The sequence below is a fragment of the Argiope bruennichi genome, chromosome 4 (assembly GCF_947563725.1).
Source record: "Argiope bruennichi chromosome 4, qqArgBrue1.1, whole genome shotgun sequence".
NCBI classification, from domain to species: Eukaryota; Metazoa; Arthropoda; class Arachnida; order Araneae; family Araneidae; genus Argiope; species Argiope bruennichi.
The window spans coordinates 70,280,679-70,303,310 of NC_079154.1; the positions used below are offsets into that span (position 1 = coordinate 70,280,679).

The following is a 22,632-nucleotide window of genomic DNA, read 5'->3' on the forward strand; positions in this document are numbered from 1 at the left end:
TAGATATTCGCGGCGCAAGTACTTAGTAAGAGCGCATATGCTAGATAGTGCTTACGTATGATAGATGTTTTATTAATAGCAGCGGAATTAAATATCAATCATGGTCAGTGTGATTTAGTATTGCTAAAAAGCAGGCAAGGCATGGCATTTATAATAATTTTAGAATGTGTTTCTATTTACATTTATTGTGTACTTTTTTGTGTATGGTTTATGTTATGATCTCCAATTTCATTATTATAAATAATTTATTAACTTTTCTTTTTCTATTATTAAACTGTATAATTATGTATTTTACTTAATTGTGCAATAATTTATCTTATATCCAACATGTTTTTTTTTCTTCCAAATTTGAATAATAAGTTGAAGTTTGTATAATAATTTGAACTACAAATTAGAACCAATAATTAATAATCTTATTAAGGCAATGAATTGTAATTTATATTACCAGTATAAAGTATTTATATTTAATTTACAAGTGAATAAATTACAATTTATTTAATCTTTCTTATAATATAAATAATTATTTGTATTTAAGCATTGAGAAAATAAATTACTTCTAATTCTAATCAAATAGATCTTTTTATCGAAGAAAAGGAAAATTAAAATAAAAGATAAAAAGAAGTTTCTTTGAAACGAATAATGATACAGACAAACGGAAATGGCAATTCTATTTCTGAGTCAAAATGAATATTTACATGCATGCTTAAGTGTAACACTGTGTACAAGTCATTGCGATAACAATCATCAGAGAATGTCTTAAAAGAGCACAAAAAATAAATAAAGATGAATTGTCCTAAATTAAAACATCACGATGGACATTTATATCTCACATTTAAACATAAAATGTCTTGATAGAAGCCTCTATTTAGAGGTAAAAATAGTTACTTTACAAAACTAGATGTTTTGTTTCTTGTGTCCATTCTGAAAGACGCTTTATCCATCGGATCCACAGTAGAAAAATGGAAAAATATACGTCTTCGGTTTGACTACCTGACGCCGTATATTATTATGTGTGTTGTTTTTGGACCCTAATTTCCCGGAGGACTACAGAATGGCAGTACTGTAGTTCTTTTCGGAATGACACCCCTATATCCTTCCTACGTGGGAAAGACACTCTCCTTTTCCTCTTCTTCTTCCGTCAGGGGCACAGGTTCCTCTTCTTCAATCACCGGTGGATCCTCAATGATACGAAAGGGCAGTCGTAGACATACAGGTCTGTCAACCACCCCCAGGAAAGCTTTCACTTTCACTTCGTAGCAGACAGTCACTCCGTAGGGATTTCTTTCCGTTGCCAGAGCTGGAATCGTAGAAGGTGACAATTTTACAGTGGAATTTGAAAGACCTCCTTCAATCGCTAGTGCGACTGGATACCGCATGTGAACTGTAGGTTTCACATGGAAAACCCTGGATAGGCAGGAACCAGGTCTGACTGGATGACCAGGTTCCGTTTCGGATAACCCCACTATATTCTTGAATCGGCCGTTGGTGAACATGCAGACGTTGACATACTGGACCAAGGTAACTCGGACGCGATGGACAGTTCGGTTGCTGGAGTTGTCCAAGCTGACGTGGACTTGCAGGGTTTCGTCGTAACGGTAGGCTTCTTTATCCAATCTGGCCTCCAACCGGAGTTTTCCAGAACTGAAGACAAATGCCCGGCTGAGGGCTGCCGCTGGGGGGTTAGGGAACGGAGCTGGACTGCGGTGGGTGCAGCGAAGGGATAGCCTTACCAGATTGCGCTTTGAAGGTTTTTCATCTGCCCGGTTACCTATAGAAAGGAAAGAGGCTATTTAGAAAGTTGTTGAGTCATCCAGAATAAAAAATTATTTAAAAAAGAAACAGAACAATCTTTTATGAATTGGAATAACTGATTGAATTTGCTTTAAATATATTTTTGCTTGTGTGTTCCTCTCATGAAAAAGTTATAAATTTAATTTTTGTAATATGCTAAGATATGTTTATATAAACCAAACACGTAATGGTATACCATTAGATAAAATTCGAAAACAAATATAGGCGAAATTAAATCTGATTAGGATACAAATCAACAATGCGAAATGTAGAAAACAAGAAAAAATTAGCAGAAAAACGAAAGTAGTTCAAATTTAAACCAGTGGAAATAGTCTCCTCAAAACGTTCCTGCATACTCTCAAATAAAGATGTTATACCAGAGAATGCCTTGCATGACACTAGTGTACAGTAGTTAATATTTTTTAGCGTTAATTTGGCATTTTTATTGAATCTATCGTGCCAACTTTGGCGATTAATTCTGGCTTGCGATTAATAACATCTGAAAAGATGCTTTTTTCCAACCGATTGAAACTAAAATTTGGTAAAAAACTACACTTGTAGTTACAAAGTATCATACCAAACTTGATATACTTAACTCATTGTGTTTTTCAGTTTTTGTATTTATGTTTTTCTGGAGGTACAGAAGGACAGACGGTCAACCCTTCATTGGATTTGGTTCAAAATTTGATGAATATTTGCATTATTGATGTTAAATCTGTATACCAAATCTTATCTACCTAGATCAATTCGTTTTGTAGTTATCTTGTTAAATTACAATCGAATAGCAGGATAGACAGACTTTCTCTCAATGGATTTTGCTGAAAATTTGACAGAACTCTACAAATTTGGTGCAAAAATTGCATATCAAATTTCCTCCTTCTAGCTCGAAGCATTTTTGAGTTATTATTATCACAGACAGACAGACGGTCATTTTCCCAAAATATATTTTTTGAATTCGCATAAATCTAAAACTTGGAAATTCGTCAGAATCTCGAGTTCGTATTTTTCACATTTATTATATTTTCTCTATACTATGTATAGGAGAAAGTAAAAACCCAATTGTTAATTTTACATTCTGTGATAAAAGATATGGATAAAAACCAAGCAAATTATTGTTGAAAGCAAATAAAGAGATGTGAAAACTCAATTTGTCTTTATACCTTGAAGATATTATGATAAAGTGCTAACTCAAAAATTATTGCGATTACTTTGTTACTTTCTTATTTCTTGGGAGAGCTTTTGTACAGCCTTCACTTACGATCGACTTACTTCATGATACTTAATAATATCATTTGTTTCTTTCGTGATGATATCACCACTTATTGAAATGAATGTATTGGGAAGTATTTTTCCATAAGCTAAAAGAAATGTGGAGGGATTATTTTTTCTTATTAGAACAAATAATCTTAAGGGAAATTTCTCTATACATGACTGCATTCTTGTAATTAGGACTTTCGGGTAGATTGAATTCACGATATGAGATTAAAAGATATTTTGCTGAAATCACTTGAGGAATGTTGATATTAGTTGCTCTCTTCTTCTACTGTCTCTCAGGAGCACTTTTGTTAAATATAACAAATTGATTTATTATTCTATTAAGATTACCCGAAGCACTCTATTCCGATTGTGCTTCGTTATTTTTTTAATACTTGATTTTAATTTAAGTATTAAAAAATAACTTTTTATTTGCAGCATGGCCTTTCACATACAACTGTCTTCTCAATTAGCCAGAAAAATCAAAGAAAAAGTTTTATTTTGGTATTGTCGGTTTATGAGACTTAATGAATTAATCTTCCATTCTTTGGATCTCACGTTCTGTTGCAGATTTGGAGATTCATTTTTAATTTTTTTGGAATTGAAGTCGTATGCAATCATTTAGGATATTCGATTATCAGTGCTATTTTATTACAAACAATTTTCAGAGGAATCCATAACCAATGATCACAAGGCGCGAGATCTGGGCAACCCGTTATTAACTGCAATTAAATGCACGGATAATTATTCATTTGGCTATAATATGTTGCACAGTCTGTAAATATTTGTATTATGGAATCAGTTTATGCATTTTGAATAATCACAGCCCTGAGTATAATTGTCTTTTTAAATATCCTAATCCTTTTTTGAAAATAAATAGGCAATTTTATTTACCCATTTGCAGTAGGCAACTCATATTGTAACTGTGTAAAAAAAAACATCAAAGACGCTAAAATAAAATTTACATTGAAAATTGTTATTACTGTTATTCTTTCGGCTAATGTACTTGGTTACTTACATGTAACGAGCCATTTTGAAGTTAATAGGGGAAATTGGAATTAATTTATTCATTTTCTTTTGAGTATATCGAAATCTAATGGTTGTACTAGTATGCATTTGAAATTCTGTTGCATTTGACCGAAATTTTTTTTCTACAATCGAGCTTTAAAAGCCTCCTTTTGTTTTAGCTGATTAGGCTAAGTTATGTTAAAAATAATACAAATATTTTAGAAATAAAAGATAATTTGTTTTTATTTTTGTAATTTTCGATAATTATTTAAATTGTGCTGATAATGTGGTGCCATTGATTTTTATTTTCCTGTACTTAATAGAAAAAAGAATGTATGGTATGCAACATAATAATAATTTAAGATGGAAGCATAATGATTGTAAAATAATATCTTTTATTTATTTTTATTTAATAATTTATTCTTTTAGGATCTAATTATTCCTTAACAAATTTCAATTAGTTTTTAAATCGTTAGAGATGAAATTAATTTTCCAGTTCATGATTCTTTTGTTGATGATGTAAAGAAATATTCTTTATGATCTTCAAGTCAATAAATGCACTGATGAACAAAATTACGATGGCTGAATGAATACAGTCGCCTGGGCATGTTTTACAAATTTAGTAAAATATTCTTAAAATATATTTTAAACCAAAAAAAGTTCTGCTATTGCCTTAGCTACGAAAATTTGAATTATTTTATTTTAAATGAATCAAAGAGATCTTTAAATAAAAGCCACTCATTCATGAGCTCGTTTTCCTCCAGGCATCCATTAAAATGTTATAAGATGTGATTTAAAATTTCATAACTCGGTACAATTGCATGTAATTCACAGGAGAATGGATCTTATTTAATTAGAATATTTCACTAAATATGATATAATAGACCTATAACAAAAATTTGTATTTCGTACCTTTTCCAGCTTTATATTTATTGTCTCAAAGAAGAAAAAAAAAGATTATTTTACATCACTTTTATAAATCGGAAGTTCGGACGTTCATAAAAGTATTAATTCTTAATTAAACTTATCACCATCTTGCAAAAAAAAATTTGGAAAAGTTTGAAGAAGAAATTTTGAAGCCTCGTGTTTTGAAATTCAAACGTTACATATCATAGCCTCAGTAATCTATTACCGAAACTGTAATAATAATATATGATGAAATAATGACAAGTTATATGTTCTAAGGGAATTAACTAGAATCATTCATATTTGAATCGTTCGATTAAAAAAGAATGATTTTCTTACCCCATTACCTTCAACACTATTAAAAATCTGTAAAACAGGATATTTTTAGTAAATACAAGACTGAACTCCTGAAATAGTGATTAATTTTAAAAGCTGTATCATCCTTTATCCATTCTTGTCCTAATTTACCTTCTGTTTTGCCCATTTTATTTGGAGCTCCTGTATTCTCCAAGTGGGGTCACGATTCCAGCCTGCTTATTCAATTGAATGAAAAAGAAGGCAGCAATTAATCGACCAGTACGTGACGAGAATGTTGAAACTCTTCCTGTGATAGAAACCAATCTCGCTACAATAATCTGAATCTAATGTTGACACTAAAATGACCCTTTAGAGAAAGGAAGAGAGTAGAAAATGATATTGATAAGTTCCTTGGCAATCTACATGAAATCCTGCAAGACTTTGAAATATGTTCCAAGAAATCTCTTAAAATGAAAGAGAAATTATTACCCTAATTGAAAGGCGTGTATTCGCACATCGTCATACGAACAAAAATCAAATCTATACGACATTACTAGTACTATTTTAGAAAATTGTTTAACATTTCGTTTGTGCTTACTTTTAGTGATCTTCAAATAATGTTTTTCAATCATTTAAAAATATTTTTATTATGTTGAAGAGCAGTCAATTTTAATGATTATAGATTTTGCAGGCATGTCTCAATAATTTGGAAGTCGGAAAAACAAATATTTCAGGCGCCAATTTAGTCGCCAACGACGAGATTGGCATGTGTCATATTTATCTCTTCCATTTCAAAATCAAATTTAAATCTTATGGTAGCTGATAGCAAATTAGAGAAGTAAGTAGTACAACGGACTACTACAAATATCGTAAGGCTTCTATAATGTTTCTATCGAAATTTGAGTCATAGAAATATTTTGCTGAAGAGCTATTAAGACACCAAGATGTATAAATATATATAATTGAAGATTTTAGAGAGCATTTCTCCTAACGAACCAACTGGTCGTCAAAGACGACTAGTTTTAAATAAACATGATTCGTACCTTTTTAAAATTAAACCAATGCATGGGTGGATTGTTGCCTTTTATGGCACAAGATATATTTAGCTAAGCTCCATCAAACATATGGCTAAAGAATAGTTTCATGCAATTAATATGGAATGCATTTATTTGAATGTTACTTTGCTGTTTGATCAAATCGAAAACAGGAATTTGAATTGATCAATCCAATACAAAATATTGCCCATGCAAATTAAATAATGTAAATTTCTTAAACCTAACACTAAAAAAACACATGATTGAATGAACGAAATAGTTTGAATTTTCTCTCAAGTATGAAATATTGTTAAAGATTAAGCACCAAATTAAAATTAAAATATTTATTAAATTTGAGAAAAGAACTATACGGAAATATTTGCATTGTTAAAAAGGTAATTATTTGAGTTTTAAGATAGTGAAAATTCTTTTTGGGAGATAATATTTCTGCAAAATGTAGCTGAAAAACATCAAACACTTGCTTGGTTTTAAATTAACTTATGCTTTAATTATCGTTTGGTCTTTGTAAAATTGACAGAGACATTTCTTTTTTCTTGAAAAGTTCATATGCCAAATTTAATGATATCGCATAAAAGCTGTAGATTTGTATAAAAGACCTTACGGACTACAATCATTTGCATGCATATTTCATGTTCTTTCTAAAATAATTGATTCAATTGATTTTTCAGCGAATAATTATATAATATTCTCAAAGCACGTTATATTTTCTATTCTGTGTGTTTATTTCTTGTGTAAGAAGTATGCAAAGAGAAAGAATTGCAATCTTCAAACTTATTTGAACTCGAGACTGCATAATTTACACGTTTCAGAACTCCATGAATTCGAAAAACACATTTTTGGAAGTTGTCCGTCTGTCTGTCTGTGACAAATATAACACAAAAATGCTTATAGTTAGGTGGATGAAATTTGGCATTCGGTCTTTATACTAAATTTCAGATTTCTATCAAATTTTAAACAAAATCATTTCAGGGGAAGTCTGTTTCTCGAGCTGTTCGAATATAATTGGAATTATATTTGAAATTACGATAACTTAAATACACTTTCAGCTGGAACCATGAATTGTAATATGTAATATGTCAGTATACCAAAGGTTTCGATTCTTTATAAAATTTTGACCAATACCCATTCATAGAAAGCCTGTCTGTTCGAGTACAAGTGAACTTGTGAACTACAAACTTAAAATATGGATAAAATTTTGTATATAGATCTATCATTTATAGTTGGATAGTATCAAATCGGATAAGAGGTTGACTGTCTGATCATCTGTCCTGTTTCGCATGCATGTAAAAGTGATAACTCAAAATGCAATGACAGAAATAAATGAAATTCGGTGTGCAGTTTTACCATTTAAATTAGACCCTCGGGGGGGCACCTCGAAATGAGGATGAGATGCTTCCGGCATGGTGGGTGGATCTCGCCACCCTGGAGGGTACACTAATAGGTGGGGGATCTGGCTCCTCCCATCGATGACGGGACGTACTTCCTTCGGGGAGGGTTGTACCGTGGCCGGTGACGGCCCTTAGGACTCAACCACAGTTCCCGCCATTTGCTGTTGCGGCGGTCCGGTCATTCAGTTTTTGGTTTAAATCCGTGTGCCTTAGGGCGGGTCGGAGAGTTAGAAGGTTGACTTACCATTTAAATTATAGATTCTAATTACATTTTGACTTAGATCCTTAAAAGAATTAACCATCTGTCAGTTTGTACATTTTCTTACTTTTGTACGCTATAACTCAAAAATGTAAGAACATAGGTAAATTAAATTTGGTACGGGAACTGTAGTTGTGTGCTACGGGAATTTGTGTTTCACTCGACCTCCCACAAAACCATTCGAAATGCGGTGTCTTTTCCCCCTTCATTATACAATGTAACGCAGAACGTTCACATGCGGGATTCTGAAAATAAAAATGAGAACTCGTGGCGTTCACGATTTTCATATAGGGGGATTACAAGTTTATGAAGTAGTTTAAGAGACCCCTCCCAATGTTTGTAATTCAAATAAATTTTTATATTAAATGATATGTAATGAAAAAGCTTCATTAATTTAGTCCTCAAATCTATAGATGACTTACTGTAAGGAAAAAATTGTATGTCAACATATAAATTAAACATTTATATATGCTGCTAAATTAATCGTTACAATATAAACAGTGGTTACAACATAATTCATCTTTATATTTTAAAATGCAAAAAAAAAAAAAAAAAATTACTTTTTGTAAACAATTTCGATTTCATAATTAAATCTTGGTAAAATTTATTTCTTTAAAATACGAGTTACTTTTTTTTTACTTCAACAAAATAACTAATGGAAAACCATAACTTTAGGGAATTTCTTTTTCTATATTCTATCTCTAGACTCTCAGCGTGGGCAGTGTTTTTTCTAACATTTCCTTGTCTTTTATGGCTTCTCTTTCAAAAAAAAAGCGATGTTTTTCTGAACATCTTTCGAAAAAAGTCGGTTATAGTAATGTGGAAATGTTATTTTTACCAGACCTTATTACTTCATTCAATTTCTTTGAATTATCCCTCTTTATGCCGGGTATTTTCTCCGAATCAAGCACAATGTTTCTAAGAACTGCGAAGGAAAAATTAGTTTCTGGAAAACATCCGTGTGGGTTTAAATGGTTTTCTGTGAAAGAAATATTTATGATTTAGCATTGAAGTTTCAAAATATCACTTAAAGATGAATAATCTTAATTAATGTAAATGGAGAATGACTTTCATACAATTCTTCTTGTGATGGTATACTTATAGAGTGCTCGCTTCAGATCCTTTAACCTTCTTATGGAGTAGGTTCTATTTCGAATTTATAATATATGCTTGTCTGAAGATTAATGAACAAAGAAATTTAGACTTCTAGTTGGTATGGAATCTGAGTGGAAGCTATATTAAAGGTCATAAATTTCATTAACGATAATAATAAAGCACATTCCTAATGAATAAGGCCACTGTGGTGTATCTATGAGAAGCTAAGACTAATTCTGAATTCCAAAATACATATCTTAAAACCTAACAGGTGATAGACGACACCAAATAAATATAAAAAAATATCTATGTAGCTATTGAATGCTAAGATTAATATAATGACCCCTTTTCATAACAGGTTATATATTAAAACTCACATACATATTGTTCTTCTCGGATTCTGACACCTTCCGCTCTTTCGCGCATGCGTTAGGATGCGTTTGCTTTGTCAGAAGGGAGGTGAGAAAGAAGAAAGGAGGAGATGTTTACATTTAACAATATGGTGAACTCGTATTATACCCGAAGTTAGGAAGCGTAAAAATTGCACATAACTCGTAATATTGCCAGAAAAAGATAATAATTCACAATAAAATATTTTAGAGGAATTTTTGTTTACTGTAAGGGGCCTAAACATTAAATTATGATGAACAAATGGTATATTTAAAATTTCTATTCTTAAAATTTGGTAATTCAAATTTTTACAAAATAACAATTTTTTCGTTACAATGTTTTCATTTTTTATAAATTTTTTTAATAACATTTTGAGATTAACAAAGGTAGATAATCTCGGTTGCATTTTATGATATTAAAAAAATATTATTCTTGTGCTTTCACCATGTGCGCCTGATCTTATAGTTTATTTTTTTATCCAAATAAAAATTTATTCTACATACTTTCTTTGTTCTACATAGCATTAAAGTTTGATAACATAAGTTGTAATTTATCGTGGTATAGTTAGTAATAAATTCTAACTATATTACCATAAAAATATAATTTTAATGAATAATTTATAAATTCAAATTATTTTTTCACATATTCTGAATATTTATTTTATTGATTAAGTATAAAGTTGTAGAAACAAATTATTGTGAATCAATTGAAATGCTAATATTAAAAAAAATTAAGTCCCTAAAATTAGTCCCTATTGACGAAACATACACCATACGCACCTACCAGTTTAGTTTTTAACTTACTGTTCATATTGTAGGAGAAAAAGGAACATGGTATCACAGTACATTTTATTTGTTTAAGTTTTATATGAAATGCGTTGTAGCGTTAGATTCATGATTATGAGGTCAAGTGAATTGATGTGATTGATACACTTATGCATTTTTATGACGTAGTATATTGTTTAAAATTATATTATTTGAAATGTCTACATTTTACTCACAACGAAACAGTTCAACAAGACTCCTAATAACAGTCTTCATCTTAAAGAAAAAAATAAGGTATTATCAAACCAAATTTCCTGTGAGAAAATATTTTATCGCAAACAGTTTTATAAACAAGTTAAGGTAATTATTTTAGATGTATGACTTTATAGCAGTTAATAAAATATAATGAGATTCATTAAGTGGCATTATTGCAGTCAATTATTGGAGGCTTGCCAAATTATCATCTCTTAATAGAACTAGTATCGTAATATCTATTCTATTAAATATTAGGATTTTAAAAATAGGAATCAATTGAATATTTTAATATCTGAATAATGTGTACGTTATTTTGAGTTAAGTAGCAAAATGTATTATTATATCTATAGATAGGAGACTTGTTGAGTTACAAACTGTAATAGCAATTTTATGAAAAATGTTTAAAAATAATTTTTTGTTATTCAGCTTGCCATTCCGCCACATTTGGCCGGATACTCGGAAGTATATTGCATATTTCAATGCATCGATTTGGAGTTTTGTTTCTTATTGCATTATTTCACCCAGTTGAAAATAATAACATTAACTATGTTCTTATACAAATAATATTCGATTGAAATTAGGGACGATTCATTTAAGAATAAAAATATATATCGCTTGTTTCATTTGATGAAATTCCAAAAAGAAAGCAGATATACAAGATAAGTTCATTTACATTGCATCGTGTCTTCATTACGGAGAATTAACGCAACAAAGAAAGATTGCAAATAATCCTGTAATACTTTTTCGTGAGTTCTAGAAATTTTTCTCTTCATTAAGGATACCCACGACCATCCACCATTAAAAGGGACCATAGGAACATAATAAAATACCAGCTACAATGTTCCTTCACATAAATTCATTAACTATTAAAAAGAAGCGTTTTTAAAGGAAGAAATGCTTTTTGTACTTGCTATCAAATACTGCTTTTCTTTTACTCATTAAGGTTCCCTTCCAGCCGCTTAATTGAACATCCTTTCTTACACATCTAATTTTTGCATGTAATGAAACGATGGATGCTCAAGTTTTTCAAGGTCGGCTGTAATCAAAGCTAACCGACTCAAAAAAAAAAAAAAAAAAAAAAAAAGGACGCAGGAAAAGGATGGTGGAAAAATATTTTTAGAACCTCGCGGTTTTCAGTGAATCGATCGCATAGTGTGTGCTTATGCCGATGCAAGCAGGTCTTTTGCTATATTTACGTAATCAGTGACGTAATCAACTCGCGGAAGCTGGGGTGTTGGAATTTTGGTTTAACGAGCAGAATTGACAGATGACAGACGTGAAACACGTTTTCAAAAGCTTATTTAAAATCTGGGAAGAATCAAATACAAAAAAGATGAACTGCAATAGAGAGGTTTTGAAAGGATATTTATAATAAAAAATAAGTGATTTAAAAAAAATTCTGATTAATATTTAAAAGAATATTTAAGTTTAATGAGAGTTTATTTAAATATGAATTTTTTGGGGTTGTAATTGATTGTAAGGGGAACTTATTCAAGAATATATATAGTACTAATTTACTTTTTCAAAACTTAAACAAATTAAATAAAATATTTATTTTATTTAAAGTTTTAAAATTTTTAATTTATTCTAAGCAATTTCCTTTGCATGTTATTTATATATTAAATATTCTTGAATGCATTATTATTCATTTTTTCCCACCTGGAAAAGTCTAAAACTAATAATATGCAAAAAATTTTCATAGATTAGACAGAAAAATATCGAATTGTTTAAAAATGATATAAAATTTATGGAATTTTTTTTAGTTCTACAACTTAAAATTAAAAAAAAATAGAATCCTGATAAGCTTATTTCGTTTTAGTAAAATATTTCAAATGAAAAAGTAACTGGAATTTTTTCAACTTACTGCTATTAATATTTTTGAAATAATTTTAAGATTCTATTATTTTAAGTTGAAATCGAATAATCTGAAAATAAATCTGATAAGAAGCTATGATTAGGGTTAAGTGGAGAGTTCCCTACAATATCAAGCAAGAATTAGAATCAGTTTCATAAGATCTAAAGAAGAAATGCGATGCTCTAACTTTATGAAAATGATAATATAACTTTTGATATTAGAAGCGAATCGTTATATTCACATATATTTATTTTGAACTGAAAATAGTGAGTACTAGCCGCCTTGGCTACTACTTAGTTCGCCGGAGGTATTGGTAATATTTTGTTACAAGTGATTCTCTGAGAGATAGCGTCATGATATCTCCAACAAATTATTTTTTAGCATGAAATTGCCAAACAATAAAGGAATATTATTTTAAAAGTCTTACATGTGTGTATATGAATTTTTCTAATGGAGATCTATCTTACGACATCGCTATAATGAAAACTTAATTGTTTGTTTCATCTATTCTCAATTTTCAAAATATTCAGATTTCAAACTGATATTCGGATTTCAATATTCAATAGTCAGAAATATTCAGATTTCAAACTGATATTCGGATTTCAATATTCAATAGTCAGAAATATTCAGATTTCAAACTGATATTCGGATTTCAATATTCAATAGTCAGAAATATTCAGATTTCAAACTGATATTCGGATTTCAATATTCAATAGTCAGAAATATTCAGATTTCAAATTATTCTGAATTCAGAATTGAAATTCATAGTTCAACATCCTCGATATTGTAAAAAATAATTTAATATTTAATTTCTTTTTAATACTTTAAACTACATAGGTATTAAACAGAATCCTTCTTTAACTTTTAATGGAAGAAAATCACGTTATTAAATCTTTTATGAAATAATGAAAACAATTTGAATTACAGGACAATGTAATCTACTATTAAAAATTCAGCAAAGGAAATACTTTTAAAAAAATGCCAAAATCCACGAAGACTTTCCATAATTATTATATTAATATTATTAAAAAGGCAATATTTTAAAATGCTGAAACGATGTAATTTTTTTACAACAATATTTTAAAAAATTATCGGGGAAAGCCTACAAAGTTCCGTTTAATTTTAATTAATTAAAATTCTTTTTAAAAAAGGCTGTACATTCATTCCTAATGTACATTCCTTCTTTCGAAGATGTAAATGCACCAAATTTAGCAATTATAGGTAAAGAGTGTATGAATATTACTCAGATAATTTAAAATAGAATATTAGCACAAGTAAACACATGATTCTGTTCAACAAAGAAATGTATCTCTACCAGTAAAAAAATTATCAACCAAAAACTAAAGCAATTTTGATGAAACTAACATAAAAGTAAATATTTCCTGAGTTTCTCATAATTTAACAGGATTTAAACAATTTATAATAACAAAATTTCTTATATTAAAGCAACAAACAATCTCATTAAAAACTTAATGTTTAATGATTTTAACAAAAATCATTACAATATAGAATTTTTAATAAGAGAAGTTTTATCTATTCTCTAACCTATATTCTAATACTTTCACAATTAAAGATATGCTTTCTAATTTTCTTTTTATTCTTCTCAATAGATGGCGCTGAGATTGTTCAATTTATTTCATTTGATGACGAAACACTTTGACCAAACGTTGTAGGCGTTTTCATCTTTAAGCGCGGGAGGGTTGAATTTAGCTTGATATAATTGTCTACAGTGATAAGTTTAATTTTTTCTATAAAATCTGCTAGATTTTTTTCACATTCAGCTGGTATGTTCTTTGCTTTTATCTTTATTGACGTTTTTTTGGTTTTATACATAGTTTAATAATGCCCTTGTAGTAATTTGTTTAGATTCAATTTTGCTGTGGTCTTTCTTAGATTTGAATTTTGAAATAATATTTTGCTTATTATTATTATACAATTTATTCTCACTGTTTTATTGATATTAATTCTTATCTTCAAAACCTCAAGTTATTGGGGATTTTCGGGTCCATATTTGAACGAAAATTTGACTCCTCAATCTCTAATTTGAATCCCTGTTTGAGGTTGACCTTTGATAAAGTCTTCAGGCCGGATTCTTCATTTCCTTCCTTTTTTTTATTCCCTTTAATTCATTTTTTCTTTAAAACTTAATATTTATTTTTAATTTGGGTAACTCTGTCAATGCAATAACAATGTGTTCTCGTGATTTTAACCTGTGCTCTGCTTTTGAGTTGTTAAAAAAATAAGATAGGGATTGATTAAATTGAAAATTGCACAATGCAAAAATAAAGTCATTTAAAATGATTCAAGCAATTTTAACAACAACAATAAAAAAACAATAATTAATGTAATATTTCAATCTTTCAAAACTTTTTCAATTTCCATTTCAAATGATTAAGCCAAGTCTGAAATTGTGAGAACAAAGATTGGAAATATAAAGTATACTAACTGGGAGACCAACTTCGCTCGACAGTCTTTTTTTTGTGAAATCGGGATTTTTCGGAGGAAATATTTAAATACGAATCACGTATTGATTGCTTATTTTTCAATCTTATCTACATATGAACTGGGCATTTAAATAAAAAAATCATGAACTCACATAGTTTAACATGTTATTCGAAACAATATGCTATATTGCAACATTAATTTTATTGTTTATCTCTCTATCTATCTTTTATTTTTGAGCATGCAATCAATTTTACCATGGTAAAATCGGGTCCGAGAACGGCATTACATGACATTGTGAGCACGAAAACAGATAGAAAAAAAAAGCTCTAATAGTTATAATTTTTTCTGTGTGTGTGTAAGATCGCGTTTTTCAAGAAAGATACCTTTTGTAGATACACTTAAAAAGCAAAACTTTATCTAAATACAAATTTGTTTCAAATCGTTAGAGCCTTTCCCGATATACACGAAATAAATATATAATTACGAGAATTGCTCGTTTAAAAATATATGATTAAAATGCACAGATCGATAAAATGTTTGAATTAAATTTTCGAACAGTAGAATGAAATAAAGTCATATAGGTTTTAAAATAAGACATTACACCGTCAAAGCTTAACAATAGTTTCGATGGCATCATCGAAGAACTAAGAATTGAAGGCAAAATCCTTAAAACTGAATTGTCAGTATCCAGACTATTTTTGATACTGGAAGAGAGGATTAAATGCTACTTCGCCCAGGATTTGAGCATATGGTTTTTTAAAAAGTAGATCAAAATTACTTTCATAACCTCCTCCGCATTCTCTAAAGAGCAAGACATCTTTCCAAGAAATTCTGTTATTAGAATGTTATTACCTAGAAACTCAATTTCTTTTTTGATGCAAATTCAATTTTCTAGGTCTTAGAAAATAATTTCATTTTATCAGTATTAGAAATACACTGCATCAAGAAAAGTCTTTTCCATTGAATTCTTAATTTTTTTTCGCAAATTTTTATGCAGCTTTTATGTTTAGTAATCTAAAAATTCTATCTTTATATGTTAAGATCTGGGATGCTTGTTTAAGCTTTTAATCTGTAAAATAATTATACCACATATATAAACTTCACTGTTGAACTTTAATATATGCTGAAGTATTTATTTAAAAAAATCAACGAGACTGATATTAGAACCGTTTCAATCAATTTTTTCCCATCATCTTTTTCTATTTTATTCCTCTCATCATCTTATACATTATCTTGCCAAAAAACATCTTTTCTATGAATGATTTCCTCTCCTAATTATCTCTCCAATTAAAAAAATATCTTTTGCAGTGGCGAAACAATCTGTATATACAAACGCTAATTTGCGCGGCATCGAAATTGATTTATTTCTTATTGTCGAATGGCAACATTCAAATACAATCAAATGGCTCTACTAAAATTTCAGGTAGCTTCAGTGAACATTTTTATAGCTGCGCTTCTCTAATTAATGGACCCTTACAATATTATTAGAAATACTCTGGAGAAGGCTTGCCATGCCACCAAAAGCTCCATTCCTTAAGAGGAAAAAATGTAAAAGAAATCAAGATATAGGCATCAAATAGAAAGTTTGATCGGGAGTGAAAATAAATTTAACCATCACTAGATGGGCAGTTGATGACTATATTTTCAAAAATTATCTTAAAAAGAACGGGTTTTGCATTTGAAAAAAATCAAATCTTTCCTTTTTATGAATATCAATTTCATTTCTGTATAATGTTTTTCTTTATTTTTGATTAGTTTTTAAAATGTAATACACTATCTATATTAATGTATTTAATGTTATGATGAAATTGGAACTCATCCATGGAAATTTCAATTTTGCCATGTTGAAATTAAAATGAAAAAATTGTTTGTTTTTTTAACAATAATTCGGAAACAGGATTTTTACTTTCACTTTTACTTGTAGCACATCGATTCAAATAAATTCACGTTTTCTGTTGTATCTAATAAAAGGTGATATTTTAAAAGGACATGCGTTCCATATTAATAATATAACAGTCTAAAAATTTAACAGTATGAGCTAACAAGCTGATCGTCAAAGGTTAGTCTTAAGAATTTATCTACGAAATTCTGTTATATACTACATCTGCAATTGCTATACTTTTTTGCATTAGATATAGTTTTTTCTCTCTTATTGAAATTTCCATCCTTTTCAAAATTAATCCTCGATTCATTTCTCTTATGGGCTAATTTATGTTTCGCTGAAAAGCTAATACTAATTTCGGCTGTTTCATATCTTCTGAATACTAGAATTTTAAGTGCTACTATTTTTTAGGATTTGAAAAAAATTGGTCTGAAAAAATATGAATATGAGCTAAAATGTCATTCATTTTTACAATTAATATCTATAAGTATCTTAGAATTCATAATTGTAGTAGAATATAAAATCTGATAGTCGAAAATGGAAAGACAGAAACTCTATGGAGTAATTTAGAATATTATATTCTTTGTTAATTTGCAAAGAAGATTTATTTGGTTAAAAATAACGCCGTTATTTCCAATTTAGATTTCCAGAAAAATATTTGTTTGAAAATATATGTGAAATATTCTTTATTATCAAGGAATAATTGTTCACTTCTCAATAATCTCAGTTGTTAGGAGAAGTACTGTTAGTAAAATAATAATTATAAAAAATATAAATAAGACACAAACATAAAACGAGTATTTTTTTATTGTTTCAGAAAAGAATGCTATATTACGCATTTTAATCAATGAAAAAAAGTAATTAATTTTCAAAAATTACTCAAACTCAAGAAGTGAAATAAGAATGCATTATAAGAATAATTAATTTTTTAAGAAAAGAAAATCTGTCATAAGGAATAAACGTTTTTTTAAAAATCGCTTTTTAATTGCAAAGGTTATGTATCAAATCACAACTACACGATATTAATTAAATGACAACTTTCATAAAAAAGTAAATTGTTTAATCTTTCTTCCATTCTTACTCAAAATTAAAATTAATGTCAGAAAGTTAATTACGACTTTGGAAGACAATTAGTAAAAACTGATTTCATCTAAAGAATTAACTTAAAGATATCTGATTCTTTGAATAAAAAAACTTTATTAAATGAGCAATATTTCTAAAGAATATCATAACAGCTAGTGAAATGTTGTGAAGCTGTAGAAAAATCATTAAATTAAAATGAATGGTAAATTTTTATAAATTGATATAATCAAATTTTTATGTACCGATGTAAATAAATAACACATTTTTCACAAAGAACTGAATTCAAAATTAAGTCACTACAAAATATGAACTTCAAAGAAATTTCTTGCCAGATACAAAATAAATATTAAAATAAATTTTCAGCTTATTTAACATACTAGGTCATCATCTCGGTTTATTACAAAATTATTTATTCAAATTTTCCCATAAATATATTTAGAGAATGGGAACGAAGTTTCTCGAAATAGAACTCTTTTGTCTTCTCTAAAAAACAATGAAAATTAAGTGTAGCTAACTATGGAATAAATCCTACTCTTCGCAGAAAAGGGACTGAATGGGTTAATTATCTGTTTATTAGCCACTATTAAGTCTATTGGGCAGTTTGTATATGAATAATTAAAAAACATAACACCGTTTAGCATGTCTTAGATGACGAAAATAGGTCTCTAAAATATCCGGATGAATATAGACTCTCAAGAAATAGGAGATTTGATAATAATTAACAAAATATAAAACACCAGAATTAATAAAAGAAATTGTTGAAATAAGTTATTTCATTTACTTATTCTGTCTTAAATTCAACATATAAAATTTTTGTTTCAATCTAAACACAATTTTATTGTAGTTCCCAACAAAAATTCTTTTACTAAGAAATGTTTAATTTCCCAAGCCAATTTATTGTTTATTATTCGTTGAGGTAGTTGAAACTAACAAAAGTAGTAGCTAGAAATTCGACCAGAAGTTCGCTATTACCAGAATATTCTGGAAACTATTGTAGGTGTAGTAAAATCCAATGAATTTACTACAATTCGATTTTAAAATGACATTTGTATATTTACACAATATTTGCAGAATTTAGAGAAGCGCTTAAAGTTTGTAAAAGTGCGGTTGTAAATTTTAGACAATGTTGTTAAAAACGAAACATAAATTGTGTATTTTAAAAGTGCAATAATTAAAACGGAAAACGAATTCGGAAACACCAAACGATATTTCCGTGACTCTTGGCGGAGCGAAAATAACTATTCAAAAGAAAGAAAAATAAACGCCAAAAGCGCCAAATTGTAAATCACGCCAATTGTAAAATAATTATTGAATTTCTTATAAATTTTTCTATTTTCAAATGATAAATAAATAGTAAGAATTATTTACTCTGTTACAAAAATTATCAGTTGTAAATTATAATTGTAAAATTTAGGCAGTAAATTTCTTTTATATAAATGATGACAAAAATAAAACCAGAAATTTTTTTATATAAATGGAGACAAAATTAAAACTAGAAAAACCTTTTTCCCGAATGAAAAACTCATGAACACAATTTGCACGTCACAAATAGAAACATAATTTTGTGCTTTACAGATCATTTGCATTATATATTTGAATATTATTTTCGCTCAAAAACTTTCTCCACGCTTGTGGTACGGATTAAAATGCTATTCGCCGTTTCCAGAGTACTTTTTAAGGACCAGCAAACTTCTTCTCGCTTCGTCTGAAGATTTTGAATTGCAAATGAACCAATTTAAATTTGGTACGAAGTAAGAAGTTTCTTCTGTGATTGTTGTTCAGCAACTTCTAATATCACTATCAAAGAAAAAAATATACTTTTTGAATTTGATTAAAACTTTCACTAGGATAAATCACTCGAATTCCTTCAAGCAAAAGTACTCATGTGTTAAAAGAAAGTGAAAAACAAGTTCCGACTTTACTCTGATTTTTTTTAACATGTTTTACTGGGAAAAAAATTAACATCAAGAACTTTTTTTCCATTTAGGAAAAAGAAACATCTGGACTATTTTTCATTTTTTATGTTTCTATCTAAAATGGAATTTGATTATCAGTTGAATATGAAAAAATACTTATTACGCTTAAGAATAGTCAAGCTCATCAGTGAAGACATTCCATGATTGAAGACGTCAATTCGAGGGAAAAGGATAGAGGCTCTAACCTCCTATTATTCTATTAACTAGCCTTATACCAAAACTAGTTGGCCGATGCGTGTTTAATAAGGAATTACTCGTCACTGGAAGATATTTTTTCATGTTTTTCTTCAAATAAAACGCAAATATGGACCAATTTCTTTGAAAACCAATCAAAATTTGCGAGCTGCTACTTAAGTAAAATAAGTGCGAATCAAAAGTTTATACAAAGAAAAAGGGGGAAAAATTAAATGTATAGAATGTAATTAATATATTATTATCGTAAGCATGTTACAAACAAGCATGATAAAACTTACCAGCACGTTTCTGAACGGACTTCAAAGTTTCAAAACTAACCTCTAAAAATTAAATATTTAACTTAAGTGGAATTAAATTGTCCGTTTGCTGGTAGTAGCTCAAGGCAAAATCTTCATAACCGTAATTGTATATTCAATGATACAGCGGTGTTGCTTGGATTGTGAATGGTTGTGCATTTTCATTCTATCTTACTTACAAAATAAAGTATTATAAACAAATTTTGAGCTTAACGAAATAGTTGAATTCTTATTCCTCTGCTGTTCGTATCTGAATTATTTTGGTCATACATAAATTCATCCAACATTTCTTATTAAAGATATGTTTTAATTTTTTTTCTATTTCTGAAACTGCTATACTCCTTACTTTATCACGGCATGGTATTTATGAAAAAATTATTTTAAACCTTTGCACTCTTTGGCGTTATTTTGACGTTTTTTTATTTTTTTAAAAACTTTGATTTAAAAAAATGTCCTCAGAATTTTTTGGGAAAATTTACTTAAAACAATTATATATATTTAATTTTTGGAATAATAAACAAAATCCTTGTATTAGGAGAATAATTATGAATCGAATTATTTTTTCCGAGGGCAACGGGTTAAAAAAAAGTCAATCTCAAACTACAGATGCGAACTTAATTTTTTAAAGAAAAAAGTTACTATTCTGGGAATCAAAAGTGTCAGGAAAATGAACATTATTTAAAATATTATTCTTGTCTCTGGTAAAGTCACGAATGCTTTTTACAATATTTGAAACCACATTTCTCACAATCGAATGCTTGATCGTTGGATCCTTATTTTATTGTTTATTCATACCATTGATAGAGATTCATTCACAATTCGCAAGATTACGTTTTTTTCAGTTATCAAGTAGAAAATATTAAGGAGATAATAAGTCGGGTGACCCTGAAGCCTAGAATTCTTTAAGAAGGGGGTGTTCATGAAAAGAAATCTCTGAGAAATGAATTGTTGTATTAAAAATATATTTGACTTTTCTAACATGATGAAGACAACAAAAATGTTCGGTTTTCTTCAAATAATCCATTAAACAACCCAATGATATTTGTGTTCGTATTTCTATTCTCCTAAAAGAATATGCCAACAGGCCTTCGTCGTGAAACAGGTACCATTCCCTATTGTTAACAATCCTCATATGTTTCAAAAAATGCATGAATATTTTATCCATTCTAAATACATGTGTTTTTGCTATTGATATATTTTATGAGATGGAACCATGCTTCGTGCAAAGTGATTGATTAAATTCTCTATCCACTTTCAATAATAGCACAGCCATTTATGGATATCAGCAATTTCAATTTCTGAATAACATGAACACGATATGGGTATAATTTAAGCTCTTTAAAGTTTTATTTGCATTTCTATATGATATACTAGAATGGAAAGAAAGTGTTCTTGCATTTTTTGTTGGTGTATTACACGTTCTTATTTATGATATTTTCTACTGTTTTAGAATTGACATTAGAAGGACGACAACTTCACTCTTTATCGTGAACATTTCCATTTTTTAAATAGGATTATCAAATGGCAGATCGTTGCGCTTTGGGCTCAGAAATATTTAGGAATCTCTTCCTTATATCTCTTCAATGATATTAAGAAAAGATTTTGCTGCCAAATTCTGCTTAGTTAAAAAATACTTTGAGTGCTTAAAATTTCATTCCTATATTGTATAAAATAGTTACATGTAGGAGAAACTGCAACTGAAATTTTCTACTGACATTATAACTTTTAACATTTTAGAGCAAATATTAACAAATCATATTATCATAATTGTGTATTTCGTATTTTGTTTAAGAATTCCTTTTAAAGATTGGAATGACCAACTTTTTGATGATAAGTAATTTTGCTTGTAAATATTCTGTTTTATTGTTAGATTTGGTTGTAAAAGAATACAATGATTGCTAATGCGATGAAAATTTTGAATTACCTATATTAAATTAAAGATAACTTTGGATAATTGACTATGAAAAGTTACTGAAATGCTAGATATTTCCATTATAAATGTTATCTTTCATATTAGTATATAACGAATATTTTTTAATAACATTAAAAATTCGATTTTCAGTGGTTATTAAAATGAATAAAAATAGTATTAACTATTTTTAAATAACACTTTTGAAAGGACAGTAAACAATATAGCTAAATAAAATACAATTTGTATTTGTTTAATAAAGTCTATCATAAGAAAATTACATTGATTGAATATAAAATTTTTAATATATTTAATCAACTTCGTCTAAAATAATACATATTTTTTTCCCCAAATTGTCAAACATATGTTGCACTAACAAATGTTTCCTTTGAACTTAAAGACAAGTTCTAATGTTTTTCTCCTACGGCACTCTTCTCTTATACTTTATCTACATAATCAATAATATTTCTGCAGAAATATGTATTCTCTTCACTTTTTGTAAGAAGACAATAATAAATAAATAAATCCC

The 22,632-nt window shown here is 28.6% G+C and overlaps 1 protein-coding gene across 1 annotated transcript in view; it reads right to left on the bottom strand.

Annotated features, from left to right (window-relative positions):
• Nucleotides 1–678: 678 nt before the first annotated feature.
• LOC129965961 (arrestin homolog) overlaps nucleotides 679–22,632 on the bottom strand; it is a 202,733-nt gene continuing 180,779 nt past the window's right edge. Inside the window, exon 4 of the mRNA XM_056080271.1 lies at nucleotides 679–1,768. Within this exon, the coding sequence (XP_055936246.1) occupies nucleotides 1,098–1,768 (671 nt within the window). The 3' untranslated portion in view covers nucleotides 679–1,097. The remainder of the gene's footprint in view (nucleotides 1,769–22,632) is intronic.